The sequence below is a fragment of the Podarcis vaucheri genome, assembly GCF_965113315.1.
Source record: "Podarcis vaucheri genome assembly, chromosome: 18".
NCBI classification, from domain to species: domain Eukaryota; kingdom Metazoa; phylum Chordata; class Lepidosauria; order Squamata; family Lacertidae; genus Podarcis; species Podarcis vaucheri.
Genome location: NC_138756.1, coordinates 11,325,319 through 11,345,791, shown reverse-complemented (window position 1 = coordinate 11,345,791; position 20,473 = coordinate 11,325,319). Strand labels below are relative to the sequence as shown.

Sequence of the window (20,473 nt, the reverse complement as noted above, 5' to 3'; positions counted from 1 at the left end):
AGGGGAACATCTGACCTCTCCTAAAAACCTCGAAGGAAGGAGAGCCCGCAACTACCTTCCATCCCCCGAATAGCTCTTACTTTTCAGAAAGTTTAACCCGATTTTGAGTCAGAAATGCCTTCCTTGTCCAGTCCCCCATTCTATTCAGAGATATACTGCCTTTATACAAGGAGGGACAATTTATTAGCATGGCTAGATTAGGGCTGCACTAGGCAGCATCTTAAAAAGTAGAGACCTCACCTTGCCAGCAAAGGTCCGTATAGTTCAAGCTCTGGTTTTCCCAGTAGTGATGTATGGAAGTGAGAGGTGGACCATAAAGAAGGCTGATTGCCGAAGAATTGATGCTTTTGAATTCTGGCGCTGGAGGAGACTCTTGAGAGTCCCATGGACTGCAAGGAGATCCAACCTCTCCATTCGGAAGGAAATCAGCCCTGAGTGCTCACTGGAAGGACAGATCCTGAAGCTGAGGCTCCAAGACTTTGGCCACCTCAAGAGAAGAGAAGACTCTCTGGGAAAGACCCTGATGTTGGGAAAGATGGAGGGCGCAAGGAGAAGGGGACGACGGAGGACGAGATGGTGGGACAGTGTTCTGGAAGCGACCAGGATGAGTTTGACCAAACTGCGGGAGGCAGTGGAAGACAGGAGGGCCTGGCGTGCTCTGGTCCAGGGGGTCACGAAGAGGCGGACACCACTAAACAACTAAACAACAACAACAGATTAGGGCTGCACTAGGCATGCCATACGTCAGGAAAATTCCCGACATGTCCTGGTTTTCGGGTGTAAAAATAGCGTCGGGGGAATTCTGCAAAATGTCAGAGGAAACCCGGATGTAAGCTTAAAACCACTATTTTTTGGGGGGGTCCCCAAAAGCTCCACATTTTTGGTGGTTGAAAAGCCCACTAGTTTGGGGGCCTTAAGGAATTTTACTTTTTGAAATATGCCAACCTTAGGGTACACTGTTATTCAGCCCACGTTTAAAACGATGCCTTATGAGGAACGGCTAAGGGAGCTGGGCATGTTTAGCCTGGAGAAGAGGAGGCTAAGGGGTGATATGATAGCCATGTTCAAATATATAAAAGGATGTCACATAGAGGAGGGAGAAAGGTTGTTTTCTGCTGCTCCAGAGAAGCGGACATGGAGCAATGGATCCAAACTACAAGAAAGAAGATTCCACCTAAACATGAGGAAGAACTTCCTGTCAGTAAGAGCTGTTCGACAGTGGAATTTGCTGCCAAGGAGTGTGGTGGAGTCTCCTCCTTTGGAGGTCTTTAAGCAGAGGCTTGACAACCATATGTCAGGAGTGCTCTGATGGTGTTTCCTGCTTGGCAGGGGGTTGGACTCAATGGCCCTTGTGGTCTCTTCCAACTCTAGGATTCTATGAAAACACAACGCGACCCCAGATTGCACTTTTCCCGAACGAAGGGGTTGACCGAGACGGTGTTATCCCTCAAAATGTGCTCTGCAGCCAGGATCCCACCCACCAGGTAGTTTTACGGTCATATAGCTGAACTGGCGCAAGTAAAATGTCTGCAAGGTACGACCCCCGCTGTACCAGGAGAAACGCCTGCAAATATCTGTGCAAAATCCCGCGCAGAATTTTTAAATTGGTATTGCAAGCAGAAATGGGACGAACTCAATGCTGAGACAGGCTGGGGGGGGGGACAAGATCCAAGAAAAACCAAAATAGACCGATCCATCTGCCCCTTCATTTGTGACCAAGGAATGCTGTTCCTTAGTTTATGACTAAAACCTATCCTTTAATTCACAACCAAGGAAGGCTATCCTGTGATTCATGACTGTAAAATGACTACAAAATTCATGGCTGCAAGAGGAGATCCCTTGATTTGTGACCAAGAAATGCCCTCCTTAGATTCACGACTACGGAATGCCTTTTCACAACTATGGAATGCCCCTCCCTTAATTCACAACCACGAAACGCCCTCCCTTAATTCACAACCACGAAACGCCCTCCCTTAATTCACAACCACGAAAGGCCCTCTCTTAATTTACAACCACGAAACGCCCTCCCTTAATTCACAACCACGAAACGCCCTCTCTTAATTCACAACCACGAAACGCCCTCCCTTAATTCACAACCACGAAATGCCCTCCCTTAATTCACAACCACGAAATTCCCGCTCTTAATTCATGACTACGAAATGCCCTCTCTTAATTTACAACCACAAAATGCCCTCCCTTAATTCACAACCATGAAACGCCCTCCCTTAATTCACAACCACGAAACGCCCTCCCTTAATTCACAACCACAAAATGCCCTCTCTTAATTCACGACTACGAAATGCCCTCTCTTAATTTACAACCACAAAATGCCCTTTCTTAATTCACAACCACAAAACACCCTCCCTTAATTCACAACCACAAAATGCCCTCTCTTAATTCACAACCACGAAACACCCTCCCTTAATTCACGACTACGAAATGCCCTCTCTTAATTTACAACCACAAAATGCCCTCCCTTAATTCACAACCACAAAACACCCTCCCTTAATTCACAACCACAAAATGCCCTCTCTTAATTCACAACCACGAAACGCCCTCCCTTAATTCACAACCACGAAACGCCCTCCCTTAATTCACAACCACGAAACGCCCTCCCTTAATCCAGCGCCACGAAACGCCCTCCCCTAACTCCATTTGCCCCTCCGTTTGCGCCAAGAAGTCCCACGGACGCCGAGGCGCGAAGCGAGTCTTTCCCGCCTACCTCTCTCTCGGATGAAATACGCCAGGTAGAGGTCCAGTTCCTTGACGGAGACGCTGATGTGGTGAGGCTGGACGCAGAGGATGGGGTGGGTGCACTGGGCGGCCTTGACCAGCCGCTCCCCGTCGGTGCTCTCCAGGGGGATGCCCTTGAAGAGGATGACCATCACTAGGTCCAGCCGCCAGACTTTGTCGGCCTGCCGGAGGCAGTCGATCCTCCGCATTTTGCCCTTCTGGTCGGGGTTGGAGAGGACGCAGCAGGAGGGCTTCTTCCCCGTGATGGAAAGGACAAAGTCCTCCCGGTACTCCGGTCGGATGTCCTTCCGCAGCTTGGCCAGCAAGCGGGACGCCCACTTCTGCTTCACCTCGGGCTTCTCGTTGAGGAGCTCGTCCTTCACGGCCCGCTCCTCGTCCTTCGTCATGCGCTTCTCGTGCTTCTTAAAATACTTGCGCTTGCGGGCCTGGAGGTTGAACCAGGTGTAGGCAAAGGCCCGGACGTGGGGGAGTAGTGCCTCAATAAAGGGGTGGAACTCATCCTGGAAAAGGGAGAGAGAGAAAGAAAGAGAGGCAGTCAAGAGGGAGTACCACATCCGTTCTCTCAGAAAGGATTGCCTCTTCTGCGTAGAGGCATTCCAAGCACATCCCAGTGGATTCATGCCTGGTCTAAGAAGAGGCATTCCCTTCTCTCAGAAAGGATTGCCTCTTCTGCGTACAGACATTCCTTCAAGCACATCCCGGTGGATTCATGCCTGGTCTAAGAAGAAGCATTCCCTTCTCTCGGAAAGGATTGCCTCTTCTGCATACAGACATTCCTTCAAGGACATCCCGGTGGATTTATGTCTGAGCTGAGAAGAGGCATTCCCTTCTCTCGGAAAGGATTGCCTCTTCTGCATACAGACATTCCTTCAAGGACATCCCAGTGGATTCATGCCTGGTCTAAGAAGAAGCATTCTCTTCTCTCGGAAAGGATTGCCTCTTCTGCATACAGACATTCCTTCAAGGACATCCTGGTGGATTCATGCCTGATCTGAGAAGAGGCATTCTCTTCTCTCGGAAACGATTGCCTCTTCTGCATACAGACATTCCTTCAAGGACATCCCGGTGGATTTATGTCTAAGCTGAGAAGAGGCATTCCCTTCTCTCAGAAAGGATTGCCTCTTCTGCGTAGAGACATTCCTTCAAGGACATCCCGGTGGATTTATGTCTGAGCTGAGAAGAGGCATTCTCTTCTCTCGGAAAGGATTGCCTCTTCTGCATACAGACATTCCGTCAAGCACATTCCGGTGGATTCATGCCTGATCTGAGAAGAGGCATTCCCTTCTCTCAGAAAGGATTGCCTCTTCTGCATACAGACATTCCGTCAAGGACATCCCGGTGGATTTATGTCTGATCTGAGAAGAGGCATTCACCTCTCTCAGGAAGGATTGCTTCTTTTGCATAGAGGCATTCCTCCAAACGTATCTGGGTAGATGGACGCCCGTTCTAAGAAGAGGCATTCGCCTCTCTCAGGAAGGATTGCCTCTTCTGTATACAATACGATAATCTTTATAGTCATTGTCCCAGACAGAAACATGAAAGTGAAAAAATCAGAAACCAACAAGCCTGCTATCCCAGTGATCCCAGAATGGTTAGCCCCCTAAAAACTCTGATATCCCATATTTAAATACAATATACTCCCATAGAGACCACCGTAAAGGTAAAGGTAAAGGGACCCCTGACCATTAGGTCCAGTCGTGGCCGACTCTGGGGTTGCGGCGCTCATCTCGCTTTACTGGCCGAGGGAGCCGGCATACAGCTTCCGGGTCATGTGGCCAGCAGGACTAAGCCGCTTCTGGCGAACCAGAGCAGCGCACGGAAACGCCGTTTACCTTCCCGCCGGAAGTATTTATCTACTTGCACTTCCTGCTTTCGAACTGCTAGGTGGGCAGGAGCAGGGACCGAGCAACGGGAGCTCACCCTGTCATTGCGGGGATTCGAACCGCCGACCTTCCGATCGGCAAGTCCTAGGCTCTGTGGTTTAACCCACAGCGCCACCTGCGTCCCACACTCATAGCTTATAGCTAAGGAATTTTTATCCTTGTCTTTTCAGCTGGGGGGACACTATTTGCAAGGGACCGGCTCTGCAAGTTAGACAGGTCACAGCGACCCTATAAAAATGGAGGCCCGTGTTTCTGTTCATCAGCTGCAGCCGGCGAGTTAAGAGCAAGTGCCTGCTTTCTGCTGGGTCTACCCGGTAGGGCCGTTGTGGAAAGAAAACGGGGAACGGGAGGGACTTTAGCTCGTGGGTAGGAGGAGGAGGCAGGATACGGACGGGACGGGACGGGACGGAACAAGCAGCCGCTTCAGAAGAGCTTCCAGCTACAATTTGAAATCTGCTTCCCCTTACGAGTAATTGAGCATTTTGGTCAGAAACCAAGCAGCCAAACGCCCCGCCCTGTTGCCTTGCCAAGAAAATTTGGCTCCACACGGGTTGACTGGAAATGTCGTGTTTCTCTCTCTCCCGCCCCTTTCATCCTACATGCCCCACCCGAAGCCTGCGGCTTCAGGCGGCAGATTTCGGCGGCCGGCGGAGCCCCAGTTTCCACTCGTACGCCACGGCCTGCGGCTCTCCCGACCTGCCGCGGCGGAGGAGGTTTTGGCAGGGCTGGTGGAAACGCAGCGATCCGCTCCGAGGCACCGGCGAGAGAGGAACCAGCCCAAATTGCCGGACCTCCCAGGATTTGCAGAATTGCACATCACTACAGCTGTACCTGGGACACGGGTGGCGCTGTGGTCTAAACCACAGAGCCTAGGGCTTGCCGATCAGAAGGTCAGCGGTTCGAATCCCCGCAATGACGGGGTGAGCTCCCGTTGCTCGGTCCCTGCTCCTGCCAACCTAGCAGTTCGAAAGCACCTCAAAGCGCAAGTAGATAAATAAGTACCGCTCCGGCGGGAAGGTCAACGGCGTTTACGTGCGCTGCTCTGGTTCGCCAGAAGCGGCTTAGTCCTGCTGGCCACATGACCTGGAAGCTGTACGCCGGCTCCCTCGGCCAGTAAAGCGAGATGAGCGCCGCAACCCCAGAGTCGGCCACGACTGGACCTAATGGTCAGGGGTCCCTTTACCTTTAGCTTTAGCCTTAACTTAATCCATTCCAGTAGCCCACTCGACTCCCGAAACCGTTCGGAAATCAAGGCACTCAACCGGAAGCCACATCGGACGTTCGGCTTCTAAAAAACATTCGCAAACCGGAACACTCACTTCTGGGTCTGCGGTGTTTGGGAGCCAATTTGCTCGGGAGTCAAGCCGTTCGAGAAATAAGGTACTACTGTAACTACAGATTCCATCTCTCTCACCCCCCCCGCCAAATAATTTCCCTTTTTCTGCTCTCTATCTAACCAAGCTGGGGAAGTTTAATCAGCCCAGGGGCCGAAGACCCTCTTGCAAAACCTTCCAGGGGCCACATGGCCTTGGTGGGCGGGAGAGTCCAGAAGGCGTAAGTGGGCGCAGAAACAGATGCAAATTTCCCCCATGCGCAGTAAGCTAGTTTCTACACAAATACACATGCACACAATTTTTTATATCCCCACAGCCAGGCGGCGAGAGTTCGTGGGCCCGGGTAGCTCTGTTGGTTGGAGTGTGGTGCTGATGAACGCCAAGGTTGCGGGTTCGAGAGAGGCATGGCCCTACATTGCGCGGTGTTGGACTGGATGACCCCACAGGGTCCCTTCTAGCTTTAGAATTCCACGATTCTATGATCAGAGGAGACATCTTAGCCAGAAATGTGAAGCAGAGCTGGCAAGGAGTGTGGTGACCGTAGGAGAGTCGCGAGGGCCAGTCAGAAAGGTGTGGAGGGCCACATTCACACACACACACCCCGTCGAGGCCTCAGGTTTCTCAATGCTGAATTAATTCCCAATCAGGAAAACCACACAAGCTGAGGGAGGGAAGGGAGGCATTTGGAAAAAATGGAGCAATGAATTCAAAGTTCTGGGAAAGGGTTAAGCGTGGCCCCCGCCACGGAAACGTTTTTTCCTCATCTAAAGGGGCTGCCAGGCTGTTTTTTCCCAGGGCAGGTAATATGAAACCGTGCAGCTGCCCTGCTAATTGGGAATGTCTATCCTTCAACCCTTTCTCGATGTCTTCGCCTTGCCCGACACAAGCCCCCTAGCAGTTACGGGGGGGGGGGGCAAAACCTGTCCATTTCAGTGGCTCATTTCGTTTCCCCCCCACCTTAAATCCTGCCTCCCACGTTTCATTTTGCAAATGTATTTGTCGTTGTTGTTTTTTAATAAGGTCCCCGTGCAAATAGATCAGCGCCTCAGTGCAGGTTTATCGACACCTGTTTGCTGATTGTGCAATTTTGCCCGACAGCTGCATTTTTTGCAAAGCGATTCCCCCCACCAACATCCCACATTTGGGTACAACGTTTCCTTTAATATATGCCGTTTTAGGCACGCTTAACCACAGTACCTTGTGAGCTTGTAGGAGGGCCGTGAGGACAGAGGACGTGAGGAGGAGGCAAAATTCGGAAGCACCCCTGGTAGACAAAACTTTTAAAGCAGCAATTCTCCACCTGTGGGTCCCCAGATGTTGTCGGACTACAACTCCCATCATCCCTGAGCTCTGGCCTTGCTAGCTAGGGCTGTTGGGCATTGTAGTTCGACAACATCTGGGGAACCACAGGTGGAGAAAGGCTGCCTTAAGCTCAGCTTACAGCAGGCTTCCTCAGCCAGATGTTTTTGGCCTACAACTCCCATGATCCCTTGCTAGCAGGACCAGTGGTCAGGGATGATGGGAATCGTAGTCTCAAAACATCTGGAGGACCTACGGCTTATGCAGACTCTATGGAAGAGCTTCCCCTCTGTCCTCTTAGCTCAGTGGTTCTCCACTTGTGGGTCCCCAGATGTTGTCGGACTACAACTCCCATCATCCCTGAGCTCTGGCCTTGCTAGCTAGGGGTGATGGGAGTTGTAGTCCAAGAACATCTGGGGACCCACAGGTTGAGAAAGGCTGCTTTAAACGATGGGGAACATATGGGCTGCTCCAGATGTTCTATGACTCCATCTCCCAGCAGTGGACTCGACCAGTGACTGAGGGGGAGTGCAGCAACATCTGGAAGACTACAGATGTTCCCATCCCCAGTCTAAGAAGTAACATTCTCTGTCGCATGCAAGTGATGGAGAGATACCTCTTTGTGGAAGAGGCATTCTCGGTTGAGAACAAATGCCGCTTCCTAGATGGAGAATGGAGGAACCAGGGTTAGAAACTCAGATATATAAGTCGGGTGCCACATGACTCCTTAAACCAAGGTTGAAGTTGTCAAAACAGAATATCTAGTTGCCATTGGCTCCATGAAGTGAGAGCTGGACCATCAAGAAGGCTGATCGCTGAAGAATGGATGCTTTTGAATTCTGGTTCTGGAGGAGACTCTTGAGAGTCCCATGGACTGCAAGAAGATCCAAGCTCTCCATTCGGAAGGAAATCAGCCCTGAGTGCTCACTGGAAGGACAGATCCTGAAGCTGAGGCTCCAAGACTTTGGCCACTTCATGAGAAGAGAAGACTCCCTGGAAAAGACCCTGATGCTGGGAAAGATGGAGGGCACAAGGAGAAGGGGACGACAGAGGACGAGATGGTGGGACAGTGTTCTCGAAGCTACCAGCGGGAGGAAGTGGAAGACAGGAGGGCCTGGCGTGCTCTGGTCCAGGGGGTCACGAAGAGGCGGACACAACTAAACAACAACAACAACAAAGTTGCCATTGGGGGGCAAGACGTCACTAAAGCCTTATTTCCATTCTCTGGCTAGTTCAGAGGATTACCTTGAGCTTGGTTAAGAGAACTTAAATAAGAGAAGTCCATTGATAAGGTAAAAAAAGGAAAAGGGCCCCTGGATGGTTAAGTCCAGTCAAAGGCAACTAGAGGGTTGCGGCACTCATCTCACTTTCAGGCCAAGGGAGCCGGCGTTTGTCCACAGACAGCTTTCCGGGTCATGTGGCCAGCAGGACTGAACCACTTCTGGCGCATGATGGAAACCAGAGCGCACGGAAACACTGTTTACCTTCCCACTGCAGTGGTACCTATTTATCTACTTGCACCAGTATGCTTTTGAACTGCTAGGTTGGCAGGAGCTGGGACAGAGCGACTGGAGCTCACCAACATGGCGGGGATTCGAACCGCCGACCTTCCGATAGGCTCCGTGGTTTAGACCACAGCGCCATCCGTGTACTCGGGGCAGTCCTGTGGCCCACCTATCCCATCCTCCTGTTCCCGCAGTGGGCAACCAAGAAGCCCCTCAAACCCACAATCAGGATTCGAACCCAGAACTGGGCACGGTATTCCAGATGTGGCCTCACCCTCTCCCCTCCTTCGGTTCCCAACAACTGAGATGCCTTTCCCTCCGTGAATTTGCCCAAACCCTCTTTCAAAGCCAGCCCAATACTTGCAGTGCATAAAAGACCGCGATGAAACCATCCCATAAGCAACTGCACAAACTTCTCTTCTATTTTATTAGATGCCACTGTGTTTCCCGGTGACGCCGAGTTTTCTAAACGAAGCTGCGCATTGGGGCTTTGGGGCAGTAAAATAAAACAACCAACAGAGATAAGTATATTAATTTGCGCAAGACGTCGGCCCGTCTTTCCGCCGACGTCCCCGGTTTTGGATTTGCGTGTTTCCTGCTTGCCCCCTCCCCCTTCGCTCAAGGTTGGGAAGGGGGGCGGTTTGGGGAGATAAGAGGCCGCAATGTCATGCAACAAAAGCCGCAGTTCCCAGCGGCAAGGTCACGAGAGGACAGCGCTCCCTCGCCGGGGCGCAGTCTAAGCGGAGGTCAAGCCAGGTGAGGTCTCCGCTGGGAGTAATTCATTAGCCGACGTGTACATCTGTGCTCAGCCTTCGATAATCCCCGACGGAGGTCCACACACACACACACCGCCACCAAACCGCCACACACCATCAAAGGGCTCTGTTCTGCACCCCCTTCCTGCGTCGGAAAACCCAGCGGCCTTGCATTCCTAGCCCAAGAAAGGCGCCGAGATAAGGGGGAGTAATAATAAGTAACCTAAACAAGAACGCCGCAAAAGCACAAACCGTGGCAAGGGACACAGGATTTCGCTAGCTGGAGGGGAAGCTACTAACCCTTACGGCGGTCCCTTGGTTCTCAAATGCCTTTGGTACCCCAGCAACTTGGAACCCAAACTCTGCAAACCTGGAAGGAAGCGTTCCAGTTTGCGAACTTTTTTTGGAAGCCAGACGTGCTCCGTTTTGAGAGCCATAGATCCGTTTTGAGTCTTACGCTTCCAATTTGAGCGTTACGCTGAGGTCTGTCTGTTTTTGCTTTTTATTTTGCGTTTTTGCATTTGCGGCGCTTTTCGTTTTGTTTTCTCCTGAAAATAGGGACGTCCTATTGCATCCCCTCCAACATTTCTCCTGTGAAAAGATGGACGTCCTATTCCATCCCCTCCAACGTTTCTCCTGTGAAAAGAGGGACGTCCTATTCCATCCCCTCCAACGTTTCTCCCGTGAAAAGAGGGACGTCCTATTCCATCCCCTCCAACGTTTCTCCCCTGAAAAGAGGGACGTCCTATTCCATCCCCTCCAATGTGGAACTACAGTTGTACCTTGCAAGTTGAACAGAGTCCGTTCAACTTCCAAAATGTTCGGAAACCAAAGCGCGGCTTCCGGTTGGCTCCCGCAGCCAATCGGACGTCGCAGCGTTCCGGGCTTTTGTTTACCTCGAAGAGAAAGGTGGGGAGAATAATAATAATAATAATAATAATAATAATAATAATAATAATAATAATAATAATAATTTGTTATTTATACCCCGCCCATCTGGCTGGGTCCCCCCAGCCACTCTGGGCAGCTTCCAACAAAACACTAAAATACAATAACATATTAAACATTAAAAGCTTCCCTAAAGAGGGCTGCCTTCAGATGTCTTCTAAAAGTCTGGTAGTTGTTGTTCTCTTTGACATCTGGTGGGAGGGCGGTCCACAGGGCGGGTGCCACCACCGAGAAGGCCCTCTGCCTGGTTCCCTGTAACTTGGCTTCTCGCAGTGAGGGAACCTCCAGAAGGCCCTCGGGAGATGGACCCCGGTGTCCGGGCTGGATGATGGGGGTGGAGACGCTCCTTCAGGTATACTGGACTGAGGCTGTTTAGGGCTTTCAAGGTCAGCACCAACACTTTGAATTGTGCTTGGAAACGTCCTGGGAGCCAATGGAGGTCTTTCAAGACTGGTGTTATATGGTCTTGGCGGCCACTCCTAGTCCCCAGTCTAGCTGCCGCATTCTGGATTAATTGTAGTTTCGGGGTCACCTGCAAAGGGAGCCCCACGGAGAGCGCATGGCAGTAGTCCAAGTGGGAGATAACCAGAGCATGTGCCACTCTGGCCAGACAGTCTGCGGGCAGGGAGGGTCTCATCCTGCGTACCAGATGGAGCTGCCCTGGGCACAGAATTGACCTGCGCCTCCATGGACAGCTGTGAGTCCAAAATGACCCCCAGGCTGCGCATCTGGTCCTTCAGGGGCACAGTGACCCCATTCAGGACCAGGGAATCCTCCACACCTGCCCGCCTCCTGTCCTCCAAAAACAGTCCTTCTGTCTTGTCAGGATTCAACCTCAATCTGTTATGCCTTGCCATAAACCTCCGCGGCCCAGCCTCCCAGGATGGTGGAAAGCTTTTAAAAGCTCTCTCCGGTCTGTGCCAATCTGGGTTCAGCCCAGGGATTAGGCGACGGGAGTTGGGCTGGGGGGAGATCAGCAATGAGCCAGGACAGGGCTTGAAATCCGATCAGCCACTCCGACAACTTTCCCTCCCGCCAGATTAGCCCCGCCAGAAAGATGCTGCCGTCGAGCTAATCCGCTTTCGAGAGACCCGGGCCGGGTGCCCCAGAGGCAATCAGGGAACGTCGAGCAGCCCCCGCGACGGCTTGGCGGTGGGCAGCAGCCTTCTCCAAGCTAGGATACCCCCAAAAAAACCCACACACCTGTCTGACGCCCCTGAACCAGCGTGCCAAAGGTCAGGGGCCACGATGGCGGCTGCAGTCGGCCCCTCACAGTTTGGAGGCCTCTAAATCACAGCTAGAGTTGCCATGTGTTCTCTTTTTCCCAGAAACGTCCTCCTTTTCAGGGGTAAAATTTCCGCCCGGGTGGATTTTTAAAACTACCGTATTTTTCGCTCTATAAGACGCACCAGACCACAAGACGCACCTAGTTTTTGGAGGAGGAAAACAAGGGAAAAAATATTCTGAATCTCAGAAGCCAGAACAGCAAGAGGGATCGCTGTGCAGTGAAAGCAGCAATCTCTCTTGCTGTTCTGGCTTCTGGGATAGCTGCGCAGCCTGCATTCGCTCCATGAGACGCACACACATTTCCCTTTACTTTTTAGCAGGCAAAAAGTGTGTCTTATAGACACATGGTATACTTTCTGGAGGAGACGTAGACATCACCAGTGGTTGAAAAGACTTGCTTTCTTCCTCTTTTCTTCTGCCCACGCCCAGCCACACCTCAGCAATATCGCACAGCTTCTATAGCCGGGTATTTAAACGATAAAGGACCCCTGGACGGTTGAGTCCAGTCAATGGCGACTATGGGGTTGCGGCGCTCATTTCTCCTTCAGGCCGAGGGATCCGACGTTTGTTCGCAGACAGCTTTCCGGGTTGTGTGGCCAGCAGGACTAAACCACTTCTGGCGCATGATGGAAACCAGAGTGCCGTTTACCTTCCCACCGCAGCGGTACCTATTTATCTACTTGCACTGGTGTGCTTTCAAACTGCTAGGAGGGATGTGGGTGGCGCGTCTAAACCACTGAGCCTCTTGGGCTTGCCGATCGGAAGGTTGGCGGTTCGATTCCAGCGACGGGGTGAGCTCCCATTTCTCGGTCCCTGCTCCTGCCAACCTAGCAGTTTGAAAGCACGTCAAAGTGCAAGTAGATAAATAGGTACCACTCCGGCGGGAAGGTAAATGGCATTTCCGTGCGTGCTGGTTTCCGTCACGGTGTTCCGTTGCGCCAGAAGTGGTTCATGTCAAATTGCTGTTTTAGGGGTTGTTTTTAAAAGCCTGGAATGGATTGATCTGCTTTGCATGACTTTCTATGGGAAAGCAGCGTGCCTTGGTTTTGGAACCCTTTGGTTTTGGAACAGACTTGCGGAACGGATTAAGTTTGAGAACCAAGGTGCCGCTGTCATCCTGTTTAAAATGCAAAATTGAGTATCTCCCAGACCCAGCCACACACAGACACATGACAGATGACACACACACAGAGACAGCCAGGATCAGATATCACTGCCTACAAGCGCTGAAACTGCCTGTGTGACTCGGCAGAAAGGAAAAATCACTCTGCACGTGCTCAAAAAGGACCACCGTTGTGGCGCTAGAGACAGGTGCCGAAGTTCAGCCTATGGGGCGCACGAGTAGTTTTAAAACATTGGGAATTTCTTCCCTAAAGATCCAGTTTGCAAACTTTTCCTAGGGTTGAGGAGGGGTGGGGCAGTCAAAGCGGGAAGGGAAATATCTCAGAAGAGATTGCAGAGGGAAAATTGTCGGCAAGACCAGAGTCACAGGCAGGCTGAGGGGGGCGGAATCTATCAGGAAACACAACTTCCTTGTTCTGGGCGGGGAAAAATAATAATAATGGATCCAGGCTGGGAGGAGATGAACGCCTCTCTCTCTCTCTCTCGCTCCTGGATTTAAAAATAGCTTGCCGTCCTTCTCTGCCAAGGAAGCGACGATGTGCGCAAGAGTTTGGCTGGCACGGCTACGGGATTGCCAGGGCCCCCCGCAAAGGTCTCCCGGAGTTGAAAAGGGCACGTCCGCCTGCCCCCACGGCATGAGAGGGAGCTAAGGAAATTGGCAGTGGGGGGGGGGGGAGGAAGGAGAGAAAGAGAGAGAGAAGGGAAAGGAGGAGAGACTCAGGGTTGAGACACAGCTTGGGGCTGTTGCAACTGGGGGAAAGGAGCTAGGAGGAGCCTAGTTATAGAAGCATAGAATCGTCGAGGTGGAAGGTACCCCAAGGGTCATCTAGCCCAACCCACTCTTTTCCCCGACGCGAGACTTGAACCCACGACCTGGAGGTTAAGAGTCTCGTGCCCTACCGGCGGAGCTAGCTAGCGTCTTGTCCTCACCGAGGTGCCCAAAAGCAGTGGTTTTCAACCAGCGTGGTGACCTGGGATCTTAGGTTACACCTCTTCTGTGATGGATGTATGATGTTTCTGGGGGTGGTCTTGATCTACAGGGTGGCAATTTCAAAAGTCTTTATAAGGCCTTGTGCACCATTTTTCTGGGTCCTTCCTCTCTCCTGCAAGTGAGGGGAGCACCCTGTTGCAACAGTTCAATAAAGGCCAAGCCTACAGGCTGCCGTTTTGCTCCAAGTAATCCTGGTTGGTGTCTTTGTTTTTGTCCAAGGGAGCCCGCGGATTTTCCCGCTAACAACCCCCAAGCAGGCAATTCTTGTGTCCATCGTTTGGCACAGCTGCCTCCAACCCCTTCCATTCTTCTCCTATTTGTCTATGGCCTCCCATTCTGGGTTTCTGACACTGCGTCCCGTGAGTGGGTGCCCTGCGCCGTCACTCACAGTCCAGTGACTCCATCCTAGAAACATCCGGGTGGAAAGGGAGGGAGCTGGACTTCTGCAAAGCTCTTTCTACACGTTGGCTATCTATAGCCATGAGGTCAGAGCTCTCTCTTTGTCTCCCCACTCCCTCTCAAAAATAAGAACCCAGACCTGCTAAAGAGATTAGACCGTCTCGAGATGGTTCTTTCAATTTCTTTCGGCCTGCACGCTCAGGTCCCTCGTCTTGCCCCGGCTTTGTTCAGGGACATCTCATGTGATGGCCTGGGATCCCAGCGTGCACAGGATTCCCCGCCTCCAGAACCAGCTGAGCCGGGGCTGGGGCTTGAGCCTGAAGGGTCCTCACCTGTGCTGGGTCCTCAGGTGAGTCTGCTCTGGCTCCTGAGGTGATGGAGGACCCGTTGCCTGCAGGTGCTCCTCTCCCAGCCCCGTCAGAGGAAGCGGAGGTCGCCTCTGGGTCCGGGAACCCTCCAGCCTCTCCTGAGCTGCAGAGGCTCAGGGCAGAGAGGCGGAAGGAACTAAGTTCCCGCAGGAGGAGGGCTCGCCTCCAGGAGAGGTGAGTCACCTGTGGACCGGGGCCGCCCTATGCCCCGGGGCAGATAAAAGCCAGCCAGCCCCAAGTTGCGGGAGCAACATTGTTGGTAGCCTGTTCCTGCCTTCACCCTTTCCTGCTCTTCTGCCAGAGTTCCTGACCTCTCCCGACTCCCTGCCTTGGACCCAGCTACAGCTTTGACGGACAGCCTCCATACCGCACCCGCGACCTCGGACCTCACTGCATGGTTAACCCTCGGGAACAGCACACCCTGGGTGAAGCAAACCGTCTCCTGCGATTTGCAGCAACTGCAACGCAAAAGCACTGAGAGAGAACATAAGTCACTGGGGCGAGTGGCTTTCAATAGCCTTTTTCTCCTCCTCCGTGAATTTCTCTTGCGGCGAATTCCCCCCAGCAATGTTATCGTCAGTGCTAATTCTTTCCAGAAAAAGAGGTTCCGGGACTCACCACCAACGCCTCCCTCGTTCTCTTAGAGGTGTTGGAACTGAGTTCCGGCTGGAAAAAAAAGACCCTGGTTGCAATGTTATCAGCTGCATTTGGTGCAGAATTCAGCAGCCAGGGAGCTTGCCGGCCAGTTGGCTAAAGCTTGGTGCTGATAATGCCATGGTTGCAGATTCGAATCCCGTACAGGTCAGCTACATTTCAGGGGGTTGGACTAGATATCCTCTGGGTCCCTTCCAACTCTACAATTCTATGACTCCAACATAGTCTGAGCACGTAACAACAATCCTGGCCGCACTGAGCTGGCTACCACTTTCCAGCCCCCAATTCCTGGTTTTGACCTACAAAACACAACTGAGGATGGTGGGGCAGTGCCCCATTTGCCCTATTGGACTAGCCACCACTGATTTAAAAAGCACACACACACACGTGAACAACTATCTAGCTTTCCCCATTCATTTTAACCAAATATTCACAGGACTTTAGCGTCTCCATACTTTCTTCCTATAGCCATTGAAATGTAAGTCTGTCGTCACGCTGAAGTTCAGTTTTTCGGCCAGTAGGGGGCCACGTCAACTCCTGCGTGGCCAACAACAAACAGGGGGGCAGGTGAGCAAGCAAGCAGAATGGGAGGCAAGGATTCTGCTTAAGAGATAGCAGAGAGGAGCTTCACGGAACAGTTTAGCAAACTGCGGAGCATCTCTACTCGCTGTGAAATGAGGCCGCAAAAAAAGTTTAACGGAAAGAGGGAGGTATTCCAGAAAACCACTCTCTGAAGCCCCTTCTCTTCTCCTTCAAAATTAATAATAATTTTCAATATATATATAAAATAAAATAAAATTGCCCAATAGCACCTTAGAGACCAACTAAATTTGTTCTTGGTATAAGCTTTCGTGTGCATGCACACTTCTTCAGATACAAAGGAAAGCTCATACCAAGAACAAACTTACCGTATTTTTTGCACCATAACACTCACTTTTTTCCTCCTAGAAAGTAAAGGGAAATGTCTGTGCGTGTTATGGAGGGAATGACTACCGGTGGCATGCCTACGGATTTTCCTCCTCTAAAAACTACGTGCGTGTTATGGTCGGGTGCGTGTTATAGAGCGAAAAATACGGTAGTTGGTCTCTAAGGTGCTACTGGACAATTAAGCTCTGGTTTTCCCAGCAGTGATGTATGGAAGTGAGAGCTGGACCATAAAGAAGGCTGATCGCCGAAGAATGGATGCTTCTGAATTCTGGTGCTGGAGGAGACTCTTGAGAGTCCCATGGACTGCGAGAAGATCCAACCTCTCCATTCTGAAGGAAATCAGCCCTGAGCGCTCACTGGAAGGACAGATCCTGAAGCTGAGGCTCCAAGACTTTGGCCACCTCATGAGAAGAGAAGGCTCCCTGGAAAAGACCCTGATGTTGGGAAAGATGGAGGGCACAAGGAGAAGGGGACGACAGAGGACGAGATGGTGGGACAGTGTTCTCGAAGAGACCAGCATGAGTCTGACCGAACTGCAGGAGGCAGTGGAAGACAGGAGTGCCTGGCGTGCTCTGGTCCAGGGGGTCACGAAGAGTCTGACACAACTAAAAGACTAAACAACAACAATGTGCTACTGGACAATCTTTTTAAATTTTTTATATGTTTTGTCTGCGTCAGACCAACATGGCTCCCTACCAAACATATGACCGGTATGTTTGGAGGGAGGAAAAATACCTCAGCAAGGTGCTGATAATGCAAAGGTTTCAGGTTCGATCGCCTTACGGAACAGCAGCAGAGCATATTCCTGCATTTTTGGACATCATTTTCGCAGATATCCCTGCGTATTCCGGGGGCTGGACTAGATGATCCTTAGGGTCCCTTCCAGCTCTACCCACGCTCAACACCCGCACGCACCAAGAAAGAAACCCCGGACGCAAGCAATTTCCCTCTTGAATGCTGACTGTCTTCAGAAGGAAGGGGAAAGGGCAGTAATCGCGAGAAGGTGAAGGAGGGTGATTCGATAGCCAATAAATCTATTCGTGGCACAGAAACATCCCAGAAACTATGGATCCTTGACCCCGGCGCTGCTGCTGGTCCGTAGATGCTGGCAGTGAAGTTGCCAACCAGCCAGATCTTGCGGTGTTTATCGCCCACCTCACAACAGCCCTGTAAGGCGGGCTGCGCTGAGAGCAACGCCCCTGCAAGGAAAGCTAGAGGCATTTGAGACTTACGAGAAAGAGGCGAGCGAGTGGCGGCAGGATTTTGTTGTTTAGTCGTTTAGTCGTGTGGTACCTATTTATCTACTTGCACTTTGATGTGCTTTCGAACTGCTAGGTGGGCAGGAGCAGGGACCGAGCAACGGGAGCTCACCCCGTCACTGCGGGGATTTGAACCGCCGACCTTCTGATCAGCAAGTCCTAGGCTCTGGGGTTTAACCCACAGCGCCACCCACATCCCAAGATCTCCACAGCCCTCTGTAATTTCCAGATTCTCTGCTCCCCTGAAGAGGGTCAGGCTGGATGACCTGGAGAGATCCCCTCCGGATTTTGAAGGCGCGTTTCCCCCCTCTTCCTCTTGAGCTGCCTCGGCCCTTCCCTCTCGCCGTCCCAATTTGTTCGGAGAGCGTCACATGCCGAAAGGAAAATAAAAAATAATTGCATCCTTGACTTGGCCCGGGAGTTGCGGGGCGGGATTTCAAAGCATGGAGAGGGAGGGAGTGTGCGCAGAGAGGAGAAGAGCAGAGATAAGATTGCACAACTTTTTTTTCTTCCAGCCTCCCCCAGTCTAGTTGCTGAGCATTGTTCAAAGAAAACACTGGGCCCTTTCTTTGGAAATACCCTTCCTCCTTCTCTCTTCGCTCTCCCTCCCTCGCTCCTTCCCGCTTGGACTGCGTTCGTTCTGACTTCCCCGTCTGCTGACCAGATGCCCTGGACGCAACTTTCACTAGGAAAGAAAAGGGAGGGGTAGGATCTTCAAAGGAGCCTGCCCTGCTCTTGACCTTAAATACCCCTTACTAGGGAGGATGGAGGGGACACGGGTGGCGCTGTGGGTTAAACCACAGAGCCTAGGGCTTGCCGATCAGAAGGTCGGCGGTTCGAATCCCCATGATGATGGGGTGAGCTCCCGTTGCTCGGTCACAGCTCCTGCCCACCTAGCAGTTCGAAAGCACATCAAGGTGCAAGTAGATAAATAGGTACCACTCCGGCGGGAAGGTAAATGGCATTTCCGTGCACTGCTCTGGTTCGCCAGAAGCGGCTTAGTCCTGCTGGCCACATGACCCGGAAGCTGTACGCCGGCTCCCTTGGCCAATAAAGTGAGATGAGCGCCGCAACCCCAGAGTCAGCCACAAGTGGACCTAGTGGTCAGGGGTTCCCTTTACCTTTAGGGAGGATGGAGAGGGGAAACAGAGCAAAATTGGGCAAAGCGAAGGGCGAAAGGAGGAAACGAATATTCGCCTCCATTTCCTGTCGTTCAATGAACTCTGGTTATGTTGTTGTTGTTGAGTCGTTTAGTCGTGTCCGCCTCTTCGTGACCCCTTGGACCAGAGCACGCCAGGCACTCCTGTCTTCAACTGCCTCCTGCAGTTTGGTCAAACTCGGCTCATTGTTTTTATTTTTATTTTAGAAAAGCACAAGGAATTGGGAAAACTTAGCTAAAATCGAAGAACAGCAAGAGGGCAGAGCTAGTAGATTTTGATACAAACGCACAGACTCCAACATTTGTACTCCGAGATTTGAATTGGGTAAGCCCACCATGTCTCTGCACGAGTCTCTGATCTTGAGATTGGGAGGCCCGCTCAGAACAGAAATTCATGCAGAAGCAATAGGCAGACCCTTCAGGGACAGCCCAGGATTCACAGATGATGTCCCGGTTTCCGATTTGATCCCCAAAGGTCAAGCTTTTCCTTAGGACGTTCCTATTTTCAGGGGAGAAACATTGGAGGGAATGGAATAGGACGTCCCCATTTTCATGGGAGAAACGTTGGAGGGGATGGAATAGGACGTCCCTATTTTCAGGGGAGAAACGTTGGAGGGGATGGAATAGGACGTCCCTATTTTCAGGGGAGAAATATTGGAGGGGATGGAATAGGACGTCCCTCTTTTCAGGGGAGAAACGTTGGAGGGGATGGAATACGACGTCCCTATTTTCAGGGGAGCAACGTTGGAGGGGATGGAATAGGACGTCCCTATTTTCAGGGGAGAAACGTTGGAGGGGATGGAATAGGACATCCCTATTTTCAGGAGAGAAACGTTGGAGGGGATGGAATACGACGCCCCTATTTTCAGGGGAGAAACGTTGGAGGGGATGGAATAGGACGTCCCTATTTCCAGGGGAGAAACGTTGGAGGGGATGGAATAGGACGTCCCTATTTTCAGGGGAGAAACGTTGGAGGGGATGGAATAGGACGTCCCTATTTCCAGGGGAGAAACGTTGGAGGGGATGTGTGTCTCTTGGTTGTTGTTTATCCCTGAGAGTAAACAAGCAAACAAACTTGGAGACCAGAAGGTCGGGGAAGCCAGGAAGAAGAAGAAATGCAAGATCATGACCTAGGTTTCTAAAAGCGGCATCGAGGGAGAAGGTGGCTGAGCCCAGAGGAGAGCGAGGGAAAGTCCCAAGGTGCTGAGAGACAGCTGGGGGGGGGGGAGAGAGAGAATTTGCCATCAAGGGCCTGGACTCAAATCAAGCAGGTCAGTGCGTCGTCCTGGCTAGGAGTGGCACCGAGTGTGCCAGGGCTATTTTTGGGCCTGGATGCTGCGGCTTTGCCAGCAAGGCAGACGTTCCCGAAGGCAAGAAGACGTCCCCGTCCCAAGAAATCTCTCTGGGCAAACTCCTTGCCAAGGGTTTAAAATCGCTCAATTGGAAGTTGTGTCTTGGGGGGGGGCGGGGATGGAAAGAGAGAAAGGGGCAGAATAATAATAATAATAATAATAATAATAATAATAATAATAGTTTATTTACACCCCACCCATTTGGCCGCGTTTCCCCAACCACTCTGGTCGGCTCCCTAGAGAATATAAAAAACACGAAACAACATCAGTCATTAAAAACTTCCCTAAACAGGGCTGCCTTCAGATGTCTTCTAAAAGTCAGATAGTTGTTTGTTTCCTTGACATCTGGCGGGAGGGCGCCACCACCGAGAAGGCCCTCTGCCTGGTTTCCTGCCACCTCGCTTCTCGCAGGGAGGGAACCCCCAGAAGGCCCTCGGGAGATGGACCCCAGTGTCCGGGGTGGAGACGCTCCTTCAG

General features: G+C 51.7%; 1 protein-coding gene across 3 annotated transcripts in view; it reads right to left on the bottom strand.

The window, feature by feature from the left end:
- Positions 1 to 20,473, bottom strand: part of NFIC (nuclear factor I C) — a 90,755-nt gene that overhangs the window by 56,585 nt on the left and 13,697 nt on the right. For all 3 annotated transcript variants that reach the window (XM_082206472.1, XM_082206471.1, XM_082206473.1), the window contains exon 2: positions 2,723 to 3,254. In XM_082206472.1, the coding sequence (XP_082062598.1) occupies positions 2,723 to 3,254 (532 nt within the window). The remainder of the gene's footprint in view (positions 1 to 2,722; positions 3,255 to 20,473) is intronic.